Source organism: Pseudophryne corroboree, chromosome 1, assembly GCF_028390025.1.
Source record: "Pseudophryne corroboree isolate aPseCor3 chromosome 1, aPseCor3.hap2, whole genome shotgun sequence".
NCBI lineage: Eukaryota > Metazoa > Chordata > Amphibia > Anura > Myobatrachidae > Pseudophryne > Pseudophryne corroboree.
This window is the reverse complement of record NC_086444.1, coordinates 672,919,498-672,945,118: the sequence shown is the minus strand read 5'-3', so window position 1 is coordinate 672,945,118 and position 25,621 is coordinate 672,919,498. Positions and strand designations below refer to the sequence as shown.

The following is a 25,621-nucleotide window of genomic DNA, read 5'->3' as shown; positions in this document are numbered from 1 at the left end:
TTGGGGACCATCTCTCCTGGTGGCATCAACGAAAAGATCAATTGGAATATGCTATAAATCTTGTGACAGCTATAAGATATGCTGTATGTTCAGTTTTTGTATTTTTACAATTTTGATGTTCACTGTGATTACTGGTACTTGTTCTATCTTTACAGTGGGATGATTGTAATTATTACATTTTGTTTGGTTATACTTGTATTGTTTGTGTTTTTATACACCCCTGCTGTTTACTATGTGGGCGCTCCACGGGGCCGCTCACCTCGGCTTACTTATGGAATACGGAAGCGGCGCTAGGGGGACTGCATTGGTATGTCTCATTGGTAACCCACTCCGGCTCCGGCGGGCGCCGATGTGATTGGCCGGGGTGGATGACGTTACCACTGGGGGCCGTAGTGAGTTGCCTTTTGCCTACCAGACAGCCGGCGCACGCTGATGTGGTAAGGTCCATGTGGAGCACGAGTTAGTTGTTCCCATGGTAACCAATGCCGCTGTGGCGGAAGCGCGGCTTGTCTGTGAGGTGAATGGTGTTGCTCCTAATGAGCTGACAGGCAGCAGGTGAGTGTTTGGTGGGGTATATAGGTGGGGTTATTTGATCACTGTTTTGTACTGGTGTGGTCCTGAGGAAGGGGTTGTATCCCCGAAAACGTTCAACCTAATACAGAAATTCAACTATATGTAAGTCTCCTGAGTGCCTTTCTTTATATTGGAGATGTGTGTGTGTGTGTGTGTGTATATATATATATATATATATATATATATACGCAACGTGTAGGCGGCACCCGGTTTGTAAAATCCACACCAAAGCACGTATAGTAGATCAACATTTTGAAATGTTATTGTATTTCGTCATCAGGATGCAATAAAATTTCAAAACGTTGATCTACTATACCTGCTTTGGTGTGGATTTTACAAGCCGGGTGCCACCTACACGTTGCTTATATTAGACCACTGCATGGGTATCCTAAGGAGGGCACCGGTAAAGTTATCTTCATTTATGGATGTGCTGCTTCAATATAGAAATATAGAGATATATATATATATATATATATATATATATATATATATATATATATATATATATAGGTAAAGAGCTGTATAGCAAACAGCGGCACTCAGAGACTGACAAAGCCAAATGAAGATAAAGTGCTGGTGCTTTTTATTCCATAATACAGGCTGGGTGTTCCAACGTTTCGGGGCGCGCAAGCCCCTTTGTCTAGGTGAGCCAAAATACAGAGTGATAAGAAAACATAAAACAGTTACCTTTATAGTGGAGGAGACCCACGAGTGGGAAGAACAGCAACGGCCGGAGGAGCGTGGTGCTTCCGTCCCGGGTGTGGTGACGTATGTGCGCCGTGTTCACGTGATGTTCCTGTGCGTCACGGACCCTCGCGTCACCATGGCAACCTGACGCGCCGTGCTTGTCCTGGATGCTTATGGTTGACGCGAATGTCGGGGTCGCAGAGGATGGGTGAATCAGGCTGGAAAAGTGCAAAAGTGTGAAATTAGTGTTATAAAGTGGGAAGAAACAATTTTAAAGTGTTGTATCAAATTGGAGAACATAACTGTCTGAGGTGATCGAAAGCAGCATGTGTTATTGCCTGGTATATAAAGGTTACTGACATATGCAAACATATATAAACACATATAAGCATGTATGAACATATATAAACAAGTTTAAGCAATAACTGTGCATTGGAATGTCTAGGATAAGGGGCGCTTAACATTCTGCCGGTTAAAGGGAAGACCTGTATCTTATAGATGTATAGTTGAGGCATGTTATATGGGCTTCGACCCAGGAATGTATGGACGGAAGTCCCGACTGTGGCAGATTATAAGCATATGTAGCAGTCATTTAGATGAATGACTGTGGATGTGCGGTATTTTTTAAAAAACGCTCCATTGTATTCTGTCATTAAGACCCTTCGGTCTGACAGTGTCCAATCTGAACATCCAGGTGGCTTCTCGTTTGAGTAAAGCGCCAGCTCTGTCACCGCCTCTTAAATTGGGAGGTATGTGGTCTATAATTTGGAACTGTAGGTCCTTTAGAGTGTGTTGCTTTTCCAAATAGTGTCTGGCGACCGGTTGCTCCGACTTCTTGGTTGCTAATGCCGCTTTGAGGGCAGATCTATGTAATGCAAAGCGTTCCCTGGCGTTGCGTATGGTTTTACCCACGTATTGGTACTTACATGGGCATGTGATTACGTAGACGACATGTGTCGTTGTACAGGAAAGCACATGTTTGATGTTGTACGTTGCTCCCGTTGAGGTGGATGTGAATTTAGAACCTGTAATCATGAATTTACAGGTTTCACAGCCTAGGCATTTATAGCAGCCTGCTGATTTGGTTAAAAAGTTGGGGGCTGGTGTGATATCAAATCCTGTGATGTCTGAATGTACAACGTAATTTTTTATGCTTCTTCCTTTAGTGTGACACATCATGGGCCTTTTGTTTCGTAATTCAGTTAGATTTTTGTCAGTTGTGACAATAGGCCAAAGGGCTTTAAGGGCTCGTGGAACCACAGCGCTGGAAGTGTTGTATTGTGACACAAATGGTATAATGGCCTGTTTGATCTTATGTTTGGGTTTCAGGAGGTCTTCTCTGTTCATAGCTGTTGTTTTTTGCTCGCATTCACGTAGAGATCCACTGTTATACCCTCTGCTTTTGAACCTCTCGGTTACATTCTTGAGGGTTGCTTCTAGTTTGGCAGGATCGCTTGTGATTCTGGCTGCCCTGATGTACTGGGATTTAGGTAACCCCCGTTTCAGGGCTGTTGGATGGTGGCTGTTGTAGCGCAGAAGGGTATTCTTGTCAGTGGGTTTTTGATATACTTCAGTATATATCTTGTTGTCAGAGATGAGTACATTCACATCCAGGTAGTTTAATTTGCTGGAGTCACTTTGGGATGTGACTTTGATGGGAGACCGTCTGTTGTTGATACTGGCGATGAACATTTCAAATTTTTCTTTGCCGCCAGTCCATAATAAAAAGACGTCATCTATGTATCTGGAATAATACAGTATATACTGTGTATATTCATCACTATTAAAGAACATTGCCTGTTCTTCCTTTAGCATGAATACGTTGGCAAAAGAGGGGGACACGTTGCTGCCCATAGAGCAGCCACTTAGCTGGCGGTAGAACTTCCCGTCAAATAAAAAATAGTTGCGGGTCAGTGTTAATTCGAGTAGTTGGAGAAATAACCCATGCTCTAAATTATCCATATTGGATTGGGTCAGAAATGACTTCATGGCAGCTAACCCTTGGTCATGTGGGATACTCGTAAAGAGACTACAAATGTCTACCGTACAGATAATAGTTCCAGTTGGTACTTCTCCGACTATTTTGAGTTGGTTAAGAAAGCTGGTAGTGTCCTTGATGTAATTGGGTTGTTTCAAAATGAGTGGCTGCAAGATGGAGTCCAGGAAGATAGAAATGGGTTGATAAAGTGCATTATGTGCAGAAATTATAGGTCTGCCAGGTGGATGGACAAGACTCTTGTGTATTTTGGGGACTAAAAATAATAATGGCACTACCGGGAACTCTTGTTTGAGAGCGTTACATAATTTGTTGGAAATGAGACCTGTGGTATACGCTGTATCCAGTATGGTGTCTACTTCAGCTTTAAATTGTTTGGTCGGATCCCCGGTCAACGCTTTATATACCGTCGTGTCATCCAGTTGTCGATATGTCTCGTGTTTGTAATCGGTCAAGTTCATTATAACTATCCCGCCTCCCTTATCGGCGGGGCGGATTACAATGTCCTTATAGGTACCCATGTTTTTGAGCGCCTTGAATTCAGATTTTGACAAGTTGTAATGGTGATTCTGGTCAGCTTTGGTATATTTTGTGATGGAATCATCTAACAGCCGCGTGAAGGTTTTTATTGACGAGTTGGACGAGGGAGGATCGAACTTGGAATTCCGGACCGAACTGATGAAATTCTGATGGGGTTCCGGAGTGTTGGTAGGTGAGTGTTCGTGGAAAAACTCATGTAGACGCAGTTTGCGGGTGAACTTGTGAAGCTCAGTTTGCCAGGTAAGTTCATCGAATTTATTCGTGGGGACGAATGATAAACCGTGGTTAAGGACTTGTGTTTCCAATTTGGTGAGGACCCGGTCTGAGAGATTGTATACCATATTTACTTCTTGGTGTTTTTGGAGCCTTTTGTTTTGTTGTCCCCTGCGGGTGGGCGCCCTCTGGTTTTTGTGCCTGCCGCTGCGGCAGGCTTTTCCCCTAAAGGGGGCTCCTGAGGAGTAGTAGGGGCTTCAGAATCAGCCAGGGCAAAGTCGCTGTCGCTGTTTGAAGTTGCATTATCTCTGGTTCGTTGTTCTCTACGTCTGCGCCAGCTGAATTTGGATCGATAGTTATATGGCTTGTGGTCGCCGGGTTCCCCGCCTGAGAGCCATCGGTAAACACGGTTTGTTTCATAATCCTCCTGTACTATTTGGAGTTTAGCTCGTTTGAATTTAATTAATTCTTTTTTGTGATTATCACAAGTCGTTTGTAGTTTCTTTATGGCAATTTGATTACTTTCCATGGTAAGTAGTAGGTGATGTTCCTGTTCAAAGGCTTGAATCTTGTCCCTGGTGGCTTTAAGTTCCCGGCCGGCTTCCTCCACCACCAGTAGCATGAGATCCATGCTGCATTTATTAAGGATTCCTGTCCAACGGTCACAGAATTCTGCATTAAATCTACCGATAGTGGGGACGTTGCGTATGCGAAAGCCTCTGGGGATCATTTTGTCACGATAGTAATTGGACAAAGAAATCCCATGTAGAAGGTAGTCTACTTCTCTTTTTTTCAATTTGATTAATTGATGGTAGATGTCGTCCATGCTGAGTTCTTCATCCGCTGGGGTAAGTCCCTCAGTGAATAGCAGCCGGTCGGCATCTGCACTGGTGAAGCTGTACAGGTTCGCCTGATGGCTGGATGTTGTTGCACGTCCCGTGGTTAGTGACATGTTGTGCAAGGAGCTTTCTGATCACTCACTGACAGAGTGAAAATCTTGCAAAGGTACACAGGTTCCTAGTTATAGGAGATATCTTCCATATAATGTGCATTAGTGAAGAAAAGTGCTGAAGTGTAGAAAGTGCTGTGCTTGACTCCTGTGGTTCTCGGTTACCTTTAGATGACCGGAAATAATGCTGATAAAAGTCTTAGGAAGTAGTGAAGCTGGGGTGCCTTATCCCAGGTGGATGGCAGCAGCAGTAAATGGTGCTGGGATCCTGTAGATAGCAGGTAGTGTCGGATCGGCACTCTCCACAATGAGGAACAAACTGCTCAGGTGCCTTCTGGAAATATTGATGCAGGTAAAGAGCTGTATAGCAAACAGCGGCACTCAGAGACTGACAAAGCCAAATGAAGATAAAGTGCTGGTGCTTTTTATTCCATAATACAGGCTGGGTGTTCCAACGTTTCGGGGCGCGCAAGCCCCTTTGTCTAGGTGAGCCAAAATACAGAGTGATAAGAAAACATAAAACAGTTACCTTTATAGTGGAGGAGACCCACGAGTGGGAAGAACAGCAACGGCCGGAGGAGCGTGGTGCTTCCGTCCCGGGTGTGGTGACGTATGTGCGCCGTGTTCACGTGATGTTCCTGTGCGTCACGGACCCTCGCGTCACCATGGCAACCTGACGCGCCGTGCTTGTCCTGGATGCTTATGGTTGACGCGAATGTCGGGGTCGCAGAGGATGGGTGAATCAGGCTGGAAAAGTGCAAAAGTGTGAAATATTATTTTTAGTCCCCAAAATACACAAGAGTCTTGTCCATCCACCTGGCAGACCTATAATTTCTGCACATAATGCACTTTATCAACCCATTTCTATCTTCCTGGACTCCATCTTGCAGCCACTCATTTTGAAACAACCCAATTACATCAAGGACACTACCAGCTTTCTTAACCAACTCAAAATAGTCGGAGAAGTACCAACTGGAACCATTATCTGTACGGTAGACATTTGTAGTCTCTTTACGAGTATCCCACATGACCAAGGGTTAGCTGCCATGAAGTCATTTCTGACCCAATCCAATATGGATAATTTAGAGCATGGGTTATTTCTCCAACTACTCGAATTAACACTGACCCGCAACTATTTTTTATTTGACGGGAAGTTCTACCGCCAGCTAAGTGGCTGCTCTATGGGCAGCAACGTGTCCCCCTCTTTTGCAAACGTATTCATGCTAAAGGAAGAACAGGCAATGTTCTTTAATAGTGATGAATATACACAGTATATACTGTATTATTCCAGATACATAGATGACGTCTTTTTATTATGGACTGGCGGCAAAGAAAAAAATTTGAAATGTTCATCGCCAGTATCAACAACAGACGGTCTCCCATCAAAGTCACATCCCAAAGTGACTCCAGCAAATTAAACTACCTGGATGTGAATGTACTCATCTCTGACAACAAGATATATACTGAAGTATATCAAAAACCCACTGACAAGAATACCCTTCTGCGCTACAACAGCCACCATCCAACAGCCCTGAAACGGGGGTTACCTAAATCCCAGTACATCAGGGCAGCCAGAATCACAAGCGATCCTGCCAAACTAGAAGCAACCCTCAAGAATGTAACCGAGAGGTTCAAAAGCAGAGGGTATAACAGTGGATCTCTACGTGAATGCGAGCAAAAAACAACAGCTATGAACAGAGAAGACCTCCTGAAACCCAAACATAAGATCAAACAGGCCATTATACCATTTGTGTCACAATACAACACTTCCAGCGCTGTGGTTCCACGAGCCCTTAAAGCCCTTTGGCCTATTGTCACAACTGACAAAAATCTAACTGAATTACGAAACAAAAGGCCCATGATGTGTCACACTAAAGGAAGAAGCATAAAAAATTACGTTGTACATTCAGACATCACAGGATTTGATATCACACCAGCCCCCAACTTTTTAACCAAATCAGCAGGCTGCTATAAATGCCTAGGCTGTGAAACCTGTAAATTCATGATTACAGGTTCTAAATTCACATCCACCTCAACGGGAGCAACGTACAACATCAAACATGTGCTTTCCTGTACAACGACACATGTCGTCTACGTAATCACATGCCCATGTAAGTACCAATACGTGGGTAAAACCATACGCAACGCCAGGGAACGCTTTGCATTACATAGATCTGCCCTCAAAGCGGCATTAGCAACCAAGAAGTCGGAGCAACCGGTCGCCAGACACTATTTGGAAAAGCAACACACTCTAAAGGACCTACAGTTCCAAATTATAGACCACATACCTCCCAATTTAAGAGGCGGTGACAGAGCTGGCGCTTTACTCAAACGAGAAGCCACCTGGATGTTCAGATTGGACACTGTCAGACCGAAGGGTCTTAATGACAGAATACAATGGAGCGTTTTTTAAAAAATACCGCACATCCACAGTCATTCATCTAAATGACTGCTACATATGCTTATAATCTGCCACAGTTGGGACTTCCGTCCATACATTCCTGGGTCGAAGCCCATATAACATGCCTCAACTATACATCTATAAGATACAGGTCTTCCCTTTAACCGGCAGAATGTTAAGCGCCCCTTATCCTAGACATTCCAATGCACAGTTATTGCTTAAACTTGTTTATATATGTTCATACATGCTTATATGTGTTTATATATGTTTGCATATGTCAGTAACCTTTATATACCAGGCAATAACACATGCTGCTTTCGATCACCTCAGACAGTTATGTTCTCCAATTTGATACAACACTTTAAAATTGTTTCTTCCCACTTTATAACACTAATTTCACACTTTTGCACTTTTCCAGCCTGATTCACCCATCCTCTGCGACCCCGACATTCGCGTCAACCATAAGCATCCAGGACAAGCACGGCGCGTCAGGTTGCCATGGTGACGCGAGGGTCCGTGACGCACAGGAACATCACGTGAACACGGCGCACATACGTCACCACACCCGGGACGGAAGCACCACGCTCCTCCGGCCGTTGCTGTTCTTCCCACTCGTGGGTCTCCTCCACTATAAAGGTAACTGTTTTATGTTTTCTTATCACTCTGTATTTTGGCTCACCTAGACAAAGGGGCTTGCGCGCCCCGAAACGTTGGAACACCCAGCCTGTATTATGGAATAAAAAGCACCAGCACTTTATCTTCATTTGGCTTTGTCAGTCTCTGAGTGCCGCTGTTTGCTATACAGCTCTTTACCTGCATCAATATTTCCAGAAGGCACCTGAGCAGTTTGTTCCTCATTGTGGAGAGTGCCGATCCGACACTACCTGCTATATATATATATATATATATATATATATATATATATATATATATATATATTTATTGTGTGTGTGTAATAAATAATTAAAATTATTAAATAACAGTTTATTTTACTTTGAATTCCCAATAAATATGGTGTGGTACTTTCACTCCTAAGATGGAGGGCTATATGGTTTTTGGGCACAGATTTGATTGGGAGAATACACACATGCTGTAAAGTGCAGAATGAATGGGCCCTGACCCACTATTATGCACCTACAGCATGCGTGTATCCTCCCCAAAAAATTCTGGCCCCAAAACACCATATAGCCTGTACCGCACCATATTTATTGGGAATTATAAAATGCCTACAAAATTTCAAACTGGGACAAGTCCTCCTCTGCCTCCAGCATCGCAGAGTGAGTATATGGCTGAGGAGCAGGTGGGTGGGAGTAGGCTGTTGTTGGGTGGGCGGAATGAGATGGGGTTAGGTGGGCGGAATAGGATGGGGTTGGGTGGGAGGAGCAGTGAGAGGAAGGCGGTCGAACAGTACGACATTGTTGTGTAGTTGCGCTTTTCGGGCCTTGTTAATCATCTTTAAATTTAGACGCTCAATCTGCTCCGCTTGCCCAGGTGGCAGGTTGCGCCTGGCAGAGGCCAAGAATTCCCCAAATCTTGTGTAGCGGTCGGGGGGCTGGGCAAGTCTTGCCTTGATCTCCTCAAAGATGAGGTCTTCGCCCTCCTGGCTGGTGTTTTTTTTTTCTTCTTTGGGTTCTCTTCCGGGGGCACGGAGGAGGAGCTGGTGCTGCAGAGGTATCAGGGGTAGCTGGTGCTTCAGGGGTCGTATCTTGGGTCTGGGATTCTTCTGTATCCAGGAGACTGAAGTCTGGGGTGGTGGGAATCTCCAGACTTCCACTCTGTAGTAGATTTAAAAAAAAAAAATTACACCTGTTTAAATACATGTTTTAATTTTTTATTTCTATTTTTTTTATAGCTCCCTGCAAGTACATCTCAATGGCAAGCCGTGGCAAAGGAGTTTACCATCACCTGGCAATTCCCTAACTGTGGGGGAGCGATAGATGGCAAACACGTCCGCACCAACCCTCCTGCAAACAGCGGATCCCTTTATTTTAATTATAAAGGGTATTTCAGCATTGTGCTGATGGCAGTGGTGAATGCCAACTATGAATTCATCTTCTTTGACGTTGGCGAAAAACAGACGTGGGTCGCTGAAGAATACCACCTTCTACGAGCGGCTCACCACAGAGACCCTAAACTTGCCAACTAGGGAGCAACCCAAGCACGGCCTCAATTTTGTGTTCATGGCTGATGAGGCATTCGCACTCCAGGAGAACATTATGAAGCCGTACCCACAAAGGGAGAAGTGCATCTACGATTATAGGCTATCCCGGGCACGTCAAATTGTAGAGAACAGTTTTGGCATCTTGTCTAGCCGCTTCCGCATATTCCTAACGGCTATCAATGGTGGAGACTGCGTGCTGTGTCCTGCATAACTATTTGTGCAGCAAAACCACCCAGCATAGGACACTGTCCAGAGCAGTGCCAGGAGACTCAGACACCCAGAAGAGACTTCACCATTTCCTCTGTGGAACCACCTCCACTCCATTCTAGGGCGAGTCTACGGGCAAAACAGGTCAGGGACGAGTACCTGGCCTATTTTAACAGGGTGGGTGCAGTCGATTGGCAGGAGGACCACATTTAAGTGTACTGTGTTGGACTGATGATGGATCTTGCAAAAACTTATTCCAAAAAATATACTTACAGATACAAAGATAGTTCACCCTCTTCAGGCTCTGGTGTGGCAGTTCAAGGGAGGGAGGTAAAACCTGTCCAGGTCAAACTCCAGCATGGGGTAGTACCAGAGCCAGGTCATGTAAACCTGGAAGGAACCTGCTCCAGATCTTTTGGACTGTTCCATTTTTTGTGTTCTTTAAGGAACACCGTACGCAGGTTCTGTATCTCTTTCTTTACCCAGTTCTTGTCAGCACCGGACACAAAGAGCCTACAGTACTCCACTAGCTCCTCCAAGGCCACATTCCACAGCACTTTATCCGAATACCCCTTGGTTTTGATCTTCCACAGACATTCATGGCCATGGTACATTTCTAGTAGGCTGGTGATGAAGTCTGCATCTTGATCCAGAGACATATCTATAATGAAAAAAAAGTGGTGCACAAACTGTTATATATTTAGTGTTTAAAAATGGTTTTACTTAAGGTATATGGTTATATGATTAAATGGTTATATGGCTAAATGGTTATATAGTTCCATTTGGTTAAGATATGGTTTTAAAATTAAGGTGTTTTTTTTTTCATTTTCAAAATGGTTTAAAAATATACTTTCAAAATGTTTTGATATTGTCACAACTGAGGGCTGAGGCTGACCTGGGGAGGCCTCAGTTATAGGTGCTGGAGTGTAAGTGAACCGGGATGGTTGGTTAGGGTTCTTAGACATGCAGAGGATTAAGCACTGACGCCCGAAGGCGTGACGAAGACAACGTGGTAAAATAAAGTCTGTTTATTAAACACACAGTTCTGATACACCAAGGCAGTTCAGGTAATTCAACGGTAGATTGTGCAATGAAAACAACAGTACAGTTCCTTTAGCACAGTGGTAGAAGGATATTGTCGCAATATAGAATGAGTTGGTAATAAAGTCACTGCAAGACCCGGAGATATAATGTCCGTTGGCCACAACTAACCACTGTAGAGGGAAACAAGCAGGTACTGACCAGCAGGTTACACTCTGAGAGCTGGAGTCAAGATAGATGCACAGAGGTTGAGAAGAACACAGAAGAACTGCTGGGGATGCCGGATGGAACCGGACCAGACGGAAAGGTGTAGCAGAACTCTCCAATGATGTTAGAGTCCGATGGCGGAACACCGATGGAGCTGGAGATCGATGGTGGAATACCGATGGAGCTGGAGATTGATGGTAGAACACCGTTGGAGCTGGAGATTGATGGCGGAACACCGATGGAGCTGGAGATCGATGGCGGAACACCGATGGAGCTGGAGAGCTGCAAACAACGGGAGTGGAGAGATACCAAACACTGCTGGAAGCTGGAAGCGGAACAGCGTCCAACGCTGGAAGCTGAAAGCCGATGTAGGTATCACAACAGATAACCAGGAAGCAGAGCTGGAACCCTGGAAGTCAGGCTGCACCGCAAGATGGTAACCGTTGCGGGTCTCTAAATGGAGCTGAATCACAGGAGCTGGAATACCTGGAGACTCGAACTGTAGATTCCACAGACAGGAGAGACGTGTACAAGGTTTGACAACCAAAGCACTGACAATTATCCAGCCCTAGAGCAGGATATTTATCCCAGCTGGTGAGCAGGGATTGGCTGGATAATTAGGCAGAGTCCAGAGTGCAGCTGCTGGGTATTTAGGCAGAGTCCAGAGTACAGCTGATAGGTTGTAAAGCAACATGTGATGAATCCAAATATGGCTGCGCCCATGTTTGAATCTGGAGGGAAAGTCTGTTCGAACTTTAGCATGTGAGAGACAGAGGCTATGTTACACAGCGTGCTGCACGCAGATAGCGCAGGTGCAATCCAGGCTTGGAGCGCTGTGACAGTCTAAGGCAGGGGTGGGCAATTATTTCAGCTGGGGGGCCACTTAACACTTCCAGCGAATATTTGAGGGCCACACACAAAATACTCAGAGATCCCTTTTTACACATTACGGCAGACAGCGTGCCCTTTTTACACATTACGGCAGACAGCGTGCCCCTTTTTACACATTACGGCAGACAGCGTGCCCTTTTTACACATTACGACAGACAGTGTCCCCTTTTTATACATTACAGCAGACCGTCCCCATTTTTACACACTACGGCAGACAGCGCCCCCGTTTTTACACATTACGGCAGACAGCGTCCCCTTTTTACACATTACGGCAGACAGCGCCCCCATTTTTACACATTACGGCAGACAGCGCCTCCGTTTTTACACATTACGGCAGACAGCGCCCCCGTTTTTACACATTACGGCAGACAGCGTCCCCTTTTTACACATTACGGCAGACAGCGCCCCCATTTTTACACATTACGGCAGACAGCGCCCCCGTTTTTACACATTACGGCAGACAGTCCCTACCCCCCTTCCCCCCCTCCCCTAAACCCATATTGCAGTTTTTAACTCCCCTCCCTCCCCACCCCTAAACCTATATGGCAGCTTAAGCAGTGATCCAGGGGCTGGCTGGACAGGGGGTTTACCTGTTTGTCACAGTGGCAGACGATCCCCGCTGTCCGATGATCCGCGCTGCTGCCGACCGGAGTCACTGCTGATGTGGCCTCTCCTGCTCCCGCTCGCTGCCCGCCGCTTCTCCTCACTGGCCGCCGCTTCCTCTCCTCACTGGCTACCGCTCCTGCTCACTGCAGTGCCCGCCCCCGTGCCGCCCAGCGCATGATAACAGAGGAAATCCCGGTCAGCTGACCCTGTGACGTGTCTGAGAGCAGTGCAATGACAAGCGGCATGTCGGGCCGCTTGTCATTGCACTCTGGTGGGGCCCAGCGGGCCAGGCAGGATTGGTCCGCGGGCCGCCTGTTGCCCACCCCTAGTCTAAGGAGACACTTGGAAGGTAATAAATGGTGATGAATTACCCGGATCGTGACAAATATATGGTTCAATTTGGATAATATATGGTTTTAAAATAGTTATTTTTTGAAAATGGTTTCCTCATTACCCAAACATCAATAGTGCAGCATTGGGGTACAGTGGTGGGGAAAACATATGGCCATTAGGGGGTCAAAATAAGTTTGGGGACAGAGAAACACAAGGTGCAGCATTGGAGTACAGTGATGGGGAAAACACAGGGCCGGATTAAGGCTCCACAGGGCCCGGGGTACTTAAGACAAGGGGCCCCCTGAGGGCTATATATAGTGTATATAAGGGCATGGGGGTCTATTTATATATATATATATATATTTATTTATTTATATTTATTTATTACACACATATAAGCAGAAAGCTGTTAGAGGCAGTAACAGTATATAATATTGAACAGAAAAATAGAAAGCACGTTTATCCATTGTAGAAAAAGAAAATCAATATCACACTGTCACATAGTAGGTGGTATAGTATGATGTAAGGGAACACAAGATACTGGTTACACTAGTACAGGTCTATGTAATCTGCCTGTCCCAAAATGAATTTTCAGAGAGCCCTACTTCAAGATGAAAACTTAATACACACGCACATAGCATACAGTACACACACACCATACATACATACATACATACATACATATACACACACACACACACACACACACACACACACACACATGCCTGCAAATAAACACACATACTGTAGCTCACACACACACACGTACACACACACGTACACACACACACACACACACACACACACACACACACACCATAAAGCACTAACCATATCAAGAGAGAAGAGGAGCCTGGAGGAGATTGTCACTGCCGGAGTCAATACGAGCGGAGCTGCTGCTGCACATACTCAGTAGCTCCCTCTGCTGTATACAATGTATCCAGTGTTGCAGAGAGGTCTGCTGATCAGAGATCTCTATGAGGAGCGGCCATGCTTGCGCGGCAGCTGAGATCGTAACTGCAGGTGTGCCCGACCAGTGCAGAAATGGAGACAGGTCTGTCTCCATCTCTGGAAAAACATATGTGGAACGTGCGGGAGAGTGTGTGTGTGTGGGAGGGGGTTCCTGCACCACTGCCACCAACGGCGGAACTTTATTAAAAAAAAAATTCATGTTAACACGTCTAGTGCTTTATGGCAGGCAGGGGGCCCCCAATATAAAGGGGGCCTGGGGTACTGTGTCCCCTGGGCACCCCCCTTAATCCGGCTCTGGGAAAACACATGGCCATTAGGGGGTTAAAATAAGTTTGGAGACAGAGAAACACAAGGTGCAGCTTTGGGATACAGTGGCGGAGAAAACATGTGGACATTAGGGGGTTAAAATAAGTTTGGGGACAGAGAAACAAAAGGTGCATCATTGGGGAACAGTGGCGGAGAAAACACATCGCCAATAGAGGGTTTTAAAATGACTTCGGGCCCACAGAAATGAATAAAGGCCCTCATTCCGCGTTGTTCGCTCGCTAGCCGCTTTTCGCAGCAGTGCACACGCTAAGCCACCGCCCTCTGGGAGTGAATCTTAGCTGAATTGCAAACGAAGCTTTTTCTTTGCAGTTTCTCAGTAGCTCGAGACTTACTCTTCCAGTGCGATCAGTTCAGTGCTTGTCGTTCCTGGTTTGACGTCACAAACACACCCAGCGTTCGCCCAGACACTCCCCCGTTTCTCCAGCCACTACCACGTTTTTCCCAGAAACGGCAGCGTTTTTTCACACACTCCCATAAAACGGCCAGTTTCCGCCCAGAAACACCCACTTCCTGTCAATCACACTACGATCAGCAGAACGAAGAAAAAACCTCGTAATGCTGTGAGTAAAATACCTAACTTTTGAGTAAAATAACTAAGCGCATGCGCTCTGCGAACATTGCGCATGCGCAGTAAGCGACTAATCGCAATATAGAGAAAATCGTCAACGAGCGAACAACTCGGAATGACCACCAAAATGTGAACAATAGAGTACATTGGTGGACAGTGATATTGGTGGTCAGTGTGGATTAAATACATACATGGGGCAATGTGAAATCCAATCAAATCGGATATATCAAGCTCTCCTGCTGCGTCGGTGCTACTGATGCTGCTACTGATGGGAGTGTCCTGAGAATGCCAGTCAAACTTCCTACGATATAGTGCATGTGATATATCGCAGGCACAAAAAAAACACACCTTTTCCATACGATTATGATATATCACGAGCGCAGCACTTGCGACCTATGGGATCCGACATGACACTTACGGGAACGTGCATCGTATCGGATTGGATGATGTGACACTTTTCATAAGATATATCGGACCGAAAGGTCGAACTCTCAGGAAATCGGACGTTTACATTATAGTGTATAGGACCCTTAAAACTCCCTACCAGGTGACACACTTTTCTCTGCAAATAGCACTGTGTATAGACGTCAGATTACACGTATGCTACCGTACATTCTGAAAACAAGCTGCACTATTCGTGATGAATAACGTGGCCGCAATCGAAATAATAATGATCTATTTGTGACATATCTGTTATTATTCTTATACATGTACTGTTGATCCTGCAAGTCAATCAGCATTTTTCCTGTGAACTTTAAGGTAGCGTCTCCGATATGTAAATCGGCCAATAGCAGCGCAGACTGAGAGCTGTTTAAAGGCTCTGTGAGGGGTGTGTGCCGGGAGCCGCCTCTGCCGGGGAGGGGGATAGGACTCCAATCTCCCCTCTGTCAGTCACAGCCTGCAGTAGTGTGTGTACGCGGCTGCTGTGCTCTGATAAGTCGAGCACGATCTTACTGACCCGTGGGCTCTTGGCACGAATTAAACCCCTCCCGCGAGAAAGGGGAGAGTGGGCTCTTGGGTTTAGCCCCAAATAAAGCTTAAGAATAGGGCACTGGGCTCAGGGCAGAGTAACCACTGTCCAGCGCTGTGGCTGAGGGAGCGTTTCCACATCTTGCGGGAAGCAAGCACCGCATGTAATTGGGGCTGCAGCTGCTCTCACACCAGCCCTGCGGGAGAATGATGCACCTTAGTAAAATAACGGGATTCACTGTGAATCTGTCCCCCGGTGCCTACGGCGTGTATACAGCCGGAGAGGTGTTGTCGGGACAAGTGGTTCTGGAGCTGGGCAAGGCGGTGAGGATTACAGCCCTGGAGGTCTGTGCCCGGGGACTGGCTACCGTGCACTGGCTGGAGACCCGCAGCATCGGCATGAACACGGTCTACAGCGACTTCACTGCCCATGAGTCCTATATAAGGAAGCGGCACCACTTGCTAAGAGGTAGGTGTGCTAAGCAGGACTGGCAGCGTGGCAAGGAAGCTTGCCATCTATTCATTCTATTGCTCTTCGATTGATTGTTTGTTTGCTTGCCATAGAGTAGGGTTTATGGCTTTACCCTACGGTTACTTCCATAGCTGTGTTATTGATCTTTATTTGGATGCTATTTCATCATTCAGAAATAGGATCTACGTGTTTCATCTGGTATCACAAGGGTTCAGTCTATAGTTTATCCTATTTATCAGAAATGCATTTGTCTCCGTGTGGCTGCTGAATCTAATCTTCCATACACCAGCCTGGCACTCGGAAGACAATAGAACTGTGCCGTAACATGCCTTGGCACTTGGCAGACAATTCTAGTCCTTGGCAGGGAACAGTTCTTATTCCCTTGGCCTTGCAAACTCCTAAAAATGACTGTATATGGATATGGTAAATACGGTTAAGGATGTTCTCTCTCTAGTCAAGTTTTCATATTTCTAAATAATTTAGTGGGATTGCCAAAATTTATTTTACAGTAGTTTTCATTGCCCATTACATTAAAAAAAGTAAAATACACTAGTGGAGCCACTGTACTGGTTGTATTACTGCCTTGCAGAAACCTGTTTTCTCTAACGTCCTAGTGGATGCTGGGGACTCCGTAAGGACCATGGGGAATAGACTGGCTCCGCATGAGACTGGGCACTAGTCTAAAGAAAGATTTAGTACTACCTGGTGTGCACTGGCTCCTCCCTCTATGCCCCTCCTTCAGACCACCGTTAGAATCTGTGCCCGGCCAGAGCTGGGTGCTTTTAGTGAGCTCTCCTGAGCTTGCTAAGAAGAAAGTATTTTAGTTAGGTTATTTATTTTCAGAGAGCTTCTGCTGGCAACAGACTCTCTGCTACGTGGGACTGAGGGGAGAGAAGCAGCCCTACTCTCTGAAGCTAGGTCCTGCTTCTTAGGCTACTGGACACCATTAGCTCCAGAGGGTTCGAACACAGGATCTTAACCTTGGTCGTCCGTTCCCGGAGCTGCGCCGCTGTCCCCCTCGCAGAGCCAGAAGTCAGAAGCCGGCAGAAGCAAGAAGACATTGAAATCGGCGGCAGAAGACTCCTGTCTTCACATGAGGTCGCGCACAGCACTGCAGCTGTGCGCCATTGCGCCCACACTACCCACACACTCGGGTCACTGTAGGGTGCAGGGTGCGGGGGGGGCGCCCTGGGCAGCAATTAGGATACCTCTTGGCAAAAAGACACATATATATACAGCCGGGCACTGTATATATGTACGAGCCCCCGCCATTTTATTTACACAGACCCGGGACAGAAGCCCGCCGCTGAGGGGGCGGGGCCTTCTTCCTCAGCACTAACCAGCGCCATTTTCTCTCCACAGCTCCGCTGAGAGGAAGCTCCCCAGGCTCTCCCCTGCAGTATCCAGGTAGAAAAAGGGTGAAAAAGAGAGGGGGGGCACATAAATTTAGGCGCAAATTGTCATAAACAGCAGCTACTGGGTAAACACTAAATTACTGTGTAATCCCTGGGTTATATAGCGCTGCGGTGTGTGCTGGCATACTCTCTCTCTGTCTCCCCAAAAGGCCTTTGTGGGGGTCCTGTCCTCAAGTGAGCATTCCCTGGGTGTGTGCGGTGTGTCGGTACGTTTGTGTCGACATGTTTGACGAGGAAGGATACGTGGAGGCAGAACAAGTGCAGATGAATGTGGGGTCGCCGCCGACTGCGCCGACACCTGATTGGATGGATATGTGGAAGGTGTTAAATGATAACGTAAGCTCCTTGCATAAGAGGTTGGATAAAGCTGAAGCCTTGGGACAGTCAGGGTCTCAACCCATGTCTGATCCTACAGCTAAGAGGCCGTCAGGGTCTCAAAAGCGTCCACTATTCCAGATTGTTGACACAGATATCGACACGGATTCTGACTCCAGTGTCGATGACGATGATGCTAAGTTGCAGCCTAAAATGATTAAGGCCATCCGCTACATGATTATAGCAATGAAGGATGTATTGCACATATCAGAGGAAAACACTGTCCCTGACAAGAGGGTTTATATGTATGGGGAGTAAAAGCAAGAAGCGACTTTTCCCCCTTCACATGAATTAAATGTGAAAAAGCTTGGGATTCTCCTGATAGGAAAGTACTGATTTCCAAAAGATTGCTTATGGCGTACCCTTTCCCGCCAACGGACAGGTTACGCTGGGAATCCTCCCCTAGGGTAGATAAGGCGTTGACACGCTTATCTAAGAAGGTGGCCCTGCCATCACAGGATACGGCCGCTCTAAAGGATCCTGCGGATAGGAAGCAGGAAGGTATCCTAATGTCTGTTTATACACATTCTGGTACTCTACTGAGGCCAGCAATTGCTTCGGCCTGGATGTGTAGTGCTGTAGCAGCATGGACAGATACTCTGTCTGAGGGGATAGATACCCTGGACAGGGAGACTAGTATTTTACTGACCCTTGGACATATCAAAGACACTGTCTTATATATGAGGGATGCCCAGAGGGATATTTGCCTACTGGGCTCTAGAGTAAACGCAATGTCGATTTCTGCCAGAAGGGTCCTGTGGACTCGGCAGTGGACTGGTGATGCCGACTCTAAAAAACACATGGAGGTTTTACCTTACAAGGGTGAGGAATTGTTTGGGGACGGTCTCTCGGACCTGGTTTCCACAGCAACGGCTGGGAAGTCGAATTTTTTTGCCATATGTTCCCTCACAGCCAAAGAAAACACCGTATTACCAAATGCAGTCCTTTCGTTCACAAAAAAGCAAGAAAGTCAGGAGGTGCATCTTTTCTTGCCAGAGGCAGGGGTAGAGGAAAGAAGCTGCACCATGCAGCTAGTTACCAGGAACAGAAGTCCTCCCCGGCCTCCACTAAATCCACCGCATGACGCTGGGGCTCCACAGGCGGAGCCAGGAGCGGTGGGGGCGCGTCTCCGAAATTTCAGCCACCAGTGGGTTCGCTCACGGGTGGATCCTTGGGCTATACAAATTGTGTCTCAGGGATACAAGCTGGAATTCGAGGTGACGCCCCCTCACCGTTACCTAAAATCGGCCCTGCCGGCTTCTCCCATGGAAAGGGAGGTAGTGTTGGTGGCAATTCACAAGTTATATCTCCAGCAGGTGGTGGTGAAGGTTCCCCTTCTTCAATAGGGAAGGGGCTACTATTCCACAATGTTTGTGGTGCCGAAACCGGACGGTTCGGTCAGACCCATTTTGAATTTAAAATCCCTGAACATTTATCTGAAGAAATTCAAGTTCAAAATGGAATCGCTCAGAGCGGTCATTGCAAGCCTGGAAGAAGGAGGTTTTATGGTGTCGCTGGACATCAAGGATGCTTACTTGCATGTCCCCATTTATCCACCTCATCAGGAGTACCTCAGGTTTGTGGTACAGGACTGTCATTACCAATTCCAGACGTTGCCGTTTGGCCTGTCCACGGCACCGAGAATATTTACCAAGGTAATGGCGGAGATGATGGTACTCCTTCGAAAGCAAGGAGTTACAATTATCCCATACTTGGACGATCTCCTCATAAAGGTGAGGTCCAGGGAGCAGTTGCTGATCGGCCTAGCACACTCTCAGGAAGTGTTGCAACAACACGGGTGGATCCTGAATATTCCAAAGTCGCAGCTGATCCCTACGATGCGTCTGCCCTTCCTGGGCATGATTCTGGACACAGACCAGAAGAAGGTGTTTCTCCCGGCGGAGAAGGCTCAGGAGCTCGTGACTCTGGTCAGAGGCCTCCTAAAACCGAAACAGGTGTCGGTGCATCACTGCACGCGAGTCCTGGGAAAGATGGTGGCGTCATACAAAGCCATTCCCTTCGGCAGGTTCCATGCGAGGATCTTTCAGTGGAATCTGTTGGACAAGTGGTCCGGATCGCATCTTCAGATGCATCGCCTGATCACCCTGTCCCCCAGGGCCAGGGTGTCTCTTCTGTGGTGGCTGCAAAGTGCTCACCTCCTCGAAGGCCGCAGGTTTGGCATACAGGACTGGGTCCTGGTGACCACGGATGCAAGCCTCCGAGGATGGGGGGCAGTCACTCGGGGAAGAAACTTCCAAGGGCTGTGGTCAAGTCGGGAGACTTGTCTGCACATCAATATCCTGGATCTAAGGGCCATATACAACGCCCTTAGTCAAGCGGAGCCTCTGCTTCGAAACCAACCAGTGCTGATTCAGTCAGACAACATCACTGCAGTGGCCCATGTAAACCGCCAGGGCGGCACAAGAAGCAGGGTGGCAATGGCAGAAGCCACCAGGATTCTTCGTTGGGCGCAGAATCACATACAAGCACTGTCAGCAGTGTTCATTCCGGGAGTGGACAACTGGGAAGCAGACTTCCTCAGCAGGCACGACCTCCACCCGGGAGAGTGGGGACTTCATCAAGAAGTCTTCACGCAGATTGCAAATCGATGGGAACTGCCACAGGTGGACATGATGGCGTCCCGCCTCAACAAAAAGCTAAAAAGGTATTGCGCCAGGTCAAGGGACCCTCAGGCGATAGCTGTGGACGCACTAGTAACACCGTGGGTGTTCCAGTCGGTCTATGTGTTTCCTCCTCTTCCTCTTATACCAAAGGTGCTGAGAATTGTAAGAAAAAGAGGAGTGAGAACAATACTCATTGTTCCGGATTGGCCAAGAAGGACTTGGTACCCGGAACTGCAAGAAATGCTCACAGAGGACCCATGGCCTCTGCCTCTCAGACAGGACCTGTTGCAACAAGGGCCCTGTCTGTTCCAAGACTTACCGCGGCTGCGTTTGACGGCATGGCGGTTGAACGCCGGATCCTAGCGGAAAAAGGCATTCCGGATGAAGTTATTCCTACGCTGATAAAGGCTAGGAAGGACGTGACAGCAATGCATTATCACCGTATATGGCGAAAATATGTTGCTTGGTGTGAGGCCAGGACGGCCCCTACAGAGGAATTCAGCTGGGTCGATTCCTGCACTTCCTACAGTCAGGAGTGTCTATGGGCCTAAAATTAGGGTCCATAAAGGTCCAGATTTCGGCCCTATCCATTTTCTTTCAAAAAGAACTGGCTTCACTGCCTGAGGTTCAGACGTTTGTTAAGGGAGTTCTGCATATTCAGCCCCCTTTTGTGCCACCAGTGGCACCTGGGGATTTTAACGTGGTGTTGGGTTTCCTGAAATCTCACTGGTTTGAGCCACTTAAGACCGTGGAGCTAAAGTATCTCACGTGGAAAGTGGTCATGCTGTTGGCCTTAGCTTCGGCTTGGCGTGTGTCAGAATTGGCGGCTTTGTCATGTAAAAGCCCCTATCTGGTTTTCCATATGGACAGGGCAGAATTGCGGACTCGTCCGCAATTTCAGCCAAAGGTGGTGTCATCTTTTCATTTGAACCAACCTATTGTGGTGCCTGCGGCTACTCGTGACTTGGAGGATTCAAAGTTGCTTGACGTAGTCCGGGCTTTGAAGATTTATGTGACCAGAACGGCTGGAGTCAGGAAGATGGACTCGCTGTTTATCCTGTATGCATCCAACAAGCTGGGTGCTCCTGCTTCAAAGCAAACTATTGCTCGCTGGATCTGTAACACGATTCAGCAGGCTCATTCTGCGGCTGGTTTGCCGCATCCAAAATCAGTGAAAGCCCATTCCACAAGGAAAGTGGGCTCTTCTTGGGCGGCTGCCCGAGGGGTCTCGGCATTTACAGCTTTGCCGAGCAGCTACTTGGTCGGGTACAAACACATTTGCTAAGTTCTACAAGTTTGATACCCTGGCTGAGGAGGACCTTGTGTTTGCCCATTCGGTGCTGCAGAGTCATCCGCACTCTCCCGCCTGTTTGGGAGCTTTGGTATAATCCCCATGGTCCTTACGGAGTCCCCAGCATCCACTAGTACGTTAGAGAAAAGATTTTACTCACCGGTAAATCTATTTCTCGTAGTCCGTAGTGGATGCTGGGCGCCCGTCCCAAGTGCGGACTTTCTGCAATACGTGTATATAGTTATTGCTTACTAAAGGGTTATGTTATGTGGCATCCGTTGAGTGATGCTCGTTTGTTGTTCATGCTGTTAACTGGGTATGTTATCACAAGTTGTACGGTGTGATTGGTGTGGCTGGTATGAGTCTTACACTGGATTCCAAAAATCCTTTCCTTGTACTGTCAGCTCTTCCGGGCACAGTTTCCTTAACTGAGGTCTGGAGGAGGGGCATAGAGGGAGGAGCCAGTGCACACCAGGTAGTACTAAATCTTTCTTTAGAGTGCCCAGTCTCCTGCGGAGCCCGTCTATTCCCCATGGTCCTTATGGAGTCCCCAGCATCCACTACGGACTACGAGAAATAGATTTACCGGTGAGTAAAATCTTATTTTTAGGTCCGCCAATTAGTTTGTGGATTTCAGTGGAGTGTAAATGGAGATCCATTTAGCCAGTTTCAAATCTAAATACAGAAATATTGCATAGGAGCTTATTTTTCATTAAAAAAAAAAAAAAGTAGTCGTCGGAAAACAGAGGTTTTCGGAGATTTGTCACATTTTTTATTACTTGGACCATTTACCAATAGGGTACTGCTACAGATATTCAAAACATCTGAACATCTGCTGTGTTTCCACTGTAAAGGGGGGTACTCACGGAGCGATCGCTGCTTAAAATCTAAGCAATCTGACTAGATTGCTTAGATTTTAAGCAGCGATCACTCCGTGTGTATCCCTCACAGCGATAGCGATGCGTAGCCCCGCGCATCGCTAGATTGGCCTGCATGCAGGCCAATCTAGCAGGTCGCTCACTTCACCCGCTGGGTGAAATGAGGCCCCCCCGCACGCTCAGCACACATCTCTCCCACAACTGCCCGTGAATACGGGCCTTTAGGCTGGGTACACACTTGCCGATACACATCAGATGTGACATCATGGAAGATTTCCCCACCGCAAACAATATCACTCATACACACTCAACAATATTGTTTGCTATACTGGATGACTGCACCCAGCCACATCCAGTCTTGTACAATGTCTTTAGATTTCAAGGTGAAACCCACGCATCTTTACCAATATAGTGGAAACACACAGGAAAAAAAAAAAAATCGGCTTATTGTAGACTGCGTGCTCCCATTCTTCGTACCTATCCTATTCTAAGATGGCAAAACCAGAGATAAGTATAGGAGAATATAGCCAAACTAATATAGGGAAACATTATACAAGTCTATTAGTGGCCATAATTGGTGTAATTAAATTGGGTCAAATGGTTGTTATGATATAGATTATATATATATATATATATATATATATATATATATATATATATACACAGAAAGTCCACACTCACTGCTCCAATATGCAACCTGGGCGGTGCTCCATAAGAGATTCACAAGAGATCCAAAAATATATCCGAAAAAAGATACAGGCACTCACCACTTCCTTGATGATGAAAACTTTATTGGTGTGTCTCACATAGAGACAGTTAACAGCATGTCAGCAAAAGGTGTCGACGTTTCGGCTCCATCTGAGCCTTTTTCAAGACTAACAAGATTACAGCAGGTTCTCACCCAGCAGCCCATGACACACAATGAACCCTGGAGCACTTTTATAGCAGAGGCATATCACAAACCCCGCCCATCAATCATCCAACAGGAAATAACAAAAAACACTGGTATTCAAGTGTTTAACATGTGTAATCAAGGATACATGTGCAGCCAATCGAATGTCCTATAACATCAACTAATTACACAACATGTGAACACAATCACAACCATTTAAAACCAAAAGAACAACCGATAGCGGCTGATAGTCGCGTTACCGGAAGTATTGTGCGTTCCATTGCCAGTGGAACGCACACGTCTATCCGGCGGAAGTGGATGTAGCAGACGTGACGTGCGCTTCACTGTGTATGTGGTAAATGGCAAAGGACGGCTGTACGTCGTTACTAAGCAACCCGACTAACGCCAGTATAAATGATCACATGACAGACCAAAACACATAAGTGAATATGTATTATTACATACTTTTTATGACTATATTAATACATATTCACTTATGTGTTTTGGTCTGTCGTGATCATTTATACTGGCGTTAGTCGGGTTGCTTAGTAACGACGTACAGCCGTCCTTTGCCATTTACCACATACACAGTGAAGCGCACGTCACGTCTGCTACATCCACTTCCGCCGGATAGACGTGTGCGTTCCACTGGCAATGGAACGCACAATACTTCCGGTAACGCGACTATCAGCCACTATCGGTTGTTCTTTTGGTTTTAAATGGTTGTAATTGTGTTCACATGTTGTGTAATTAGTTGATGTCATAGGACATTCGATTGGCTGCACATGTATCCTTGATTACACATGTTAAACACTTGAATACCAGTGTTTTTTGTTATTTCCTGTTGGATGATTGATGGGCGGGGTTTGTGATATGCCTCTGCTATAAAAGTGCTCCAGGGTTCATTGTGTGTCATGGGCTGCTGGGTGAGAACCTGCTGTAATCTTGTTAGTCTTGAAAAAGGCTCAGATGGAGCCGAAACGTCGACACCTTTTGCTGACATGCTGTTAACTGTCTCTATGTGAGACACACCAATAAAGTTTTCTCTGACGTCCTAGTGGATGCTGGGAACTCCGTAAGGACCATGGGGAATAGCGGGCTCCGAAGGAGGCTGGGCACTCTAGAAAGATTTATGACTACCTGGTGTGCACTGGCTCCTCCCACTATGACCCTCCTCCAAGCCTCAGTTAGATTTTGTGCCCGGCTGAGGTTGGATGCACACTAGGGGCTCTCCTGAGCCCTTAGAAAGAAAGTATAGTTTAGGTTTTTTATTTTCAATGAGACCTGCTGGCAACAGGCTCACTGCAGCGAGGGACTAAGGGGAGAAGAAGCGAACTCGCCTGCTTGCAGCCGGATTGGGCTTCTTAGGCTACTGGACACCATTAGCTCCAGAGGGATCGACCGCAGGCCCAGTCCTTGGTGGTCGGTCCCGGAGCCGCGCCGCCGTCCCCCTTACAGAGCCAGAAGCAAGAAGAGGTCCGGAAAAACGGCGGCAGAAGACATCAGTCTTCACCAAGGTAGCGCACAGCACTGCAGCTGTGCGCCATTGCTCCTCATACACACTTCACACTCCGGTCACTGAGGGTGCAGGGCGCTAGGGGGGGGCGCCCTGAGAAGCAATAATAACGCCTTGGCTGGCAAAAACTCCACAATATATAGTCCCAGAGGCTATATATGTGGAAAATACCCCTGCCAGAATATGGAAAAAAGCGGGAGAATAGTCCGCGGAAAAGGGGCGGAGCTATCTATCACAAGCACACTGGCGCCATTTCTCCTTCACAGATCCGCTGGAAGGAAGCTCCCTGGCTCTCCCCTGCAGTCTACACTACAGAACAGGGTAAAAACAGAGAGGGGGGGCACTAAATTTAGGCGCAGTATATATTATATAGAAAAAGCAGCTATAGGGGACATAACTCAGTTAGTCCCTGCATTATATAGCGTTCTGGTGTGTGCTGGCATACTCTCACTCTGTCCCCCCAAAGGGCTTTTGTGGGTCCTGTCCTCATTCGGAGCATTCCTTGTGTTTGTGCGGG

The 25,621-nt window shown here is 46.9% G+C and overlaps 1 protein-coding gene and 1 long non-coding RNA gene across 2 annotated transcripts in view; one reads left to right on the top strand and one right to left on the bottom strand.

Moving 5' to 3' along the window:
• Positions 1-8,535: 8,535 nt before the first annotated feature.
• Positions 8,536-23,936, bottom strand: LOC134906576 (uncharacterized). The gene is made up of 3 exons (XR_010175770.1): positions 23,464-23,936; positions 10,001-10,388; positions 8,536-9,134 (listed from the first exon to the last, which is right to left on the bottom strand). It is a non-coding gene; the product is annotated as an uncharacterized LOC134906576 (long non-coding RNA).
• The window catches only part of LOC134906550 (arrestin domain-containing protein 2-like), a 135,099-nt gene continuing 124,999 nt past the window's right edge, over positions 15,522-25,621 (top strand). Inside the window, exon 1 of the mRNA XM_063914724.1 lies at positions 15,522-16,110. Coding sequence (XP_063770794.1) covers positions 15,849-16,110 — 262 coding nt within the window. The 5' untranslated portion in view covers positions 15,522-15,848. The remainder of the gene's footprint in view (positions 16,111-25,621) is intronic.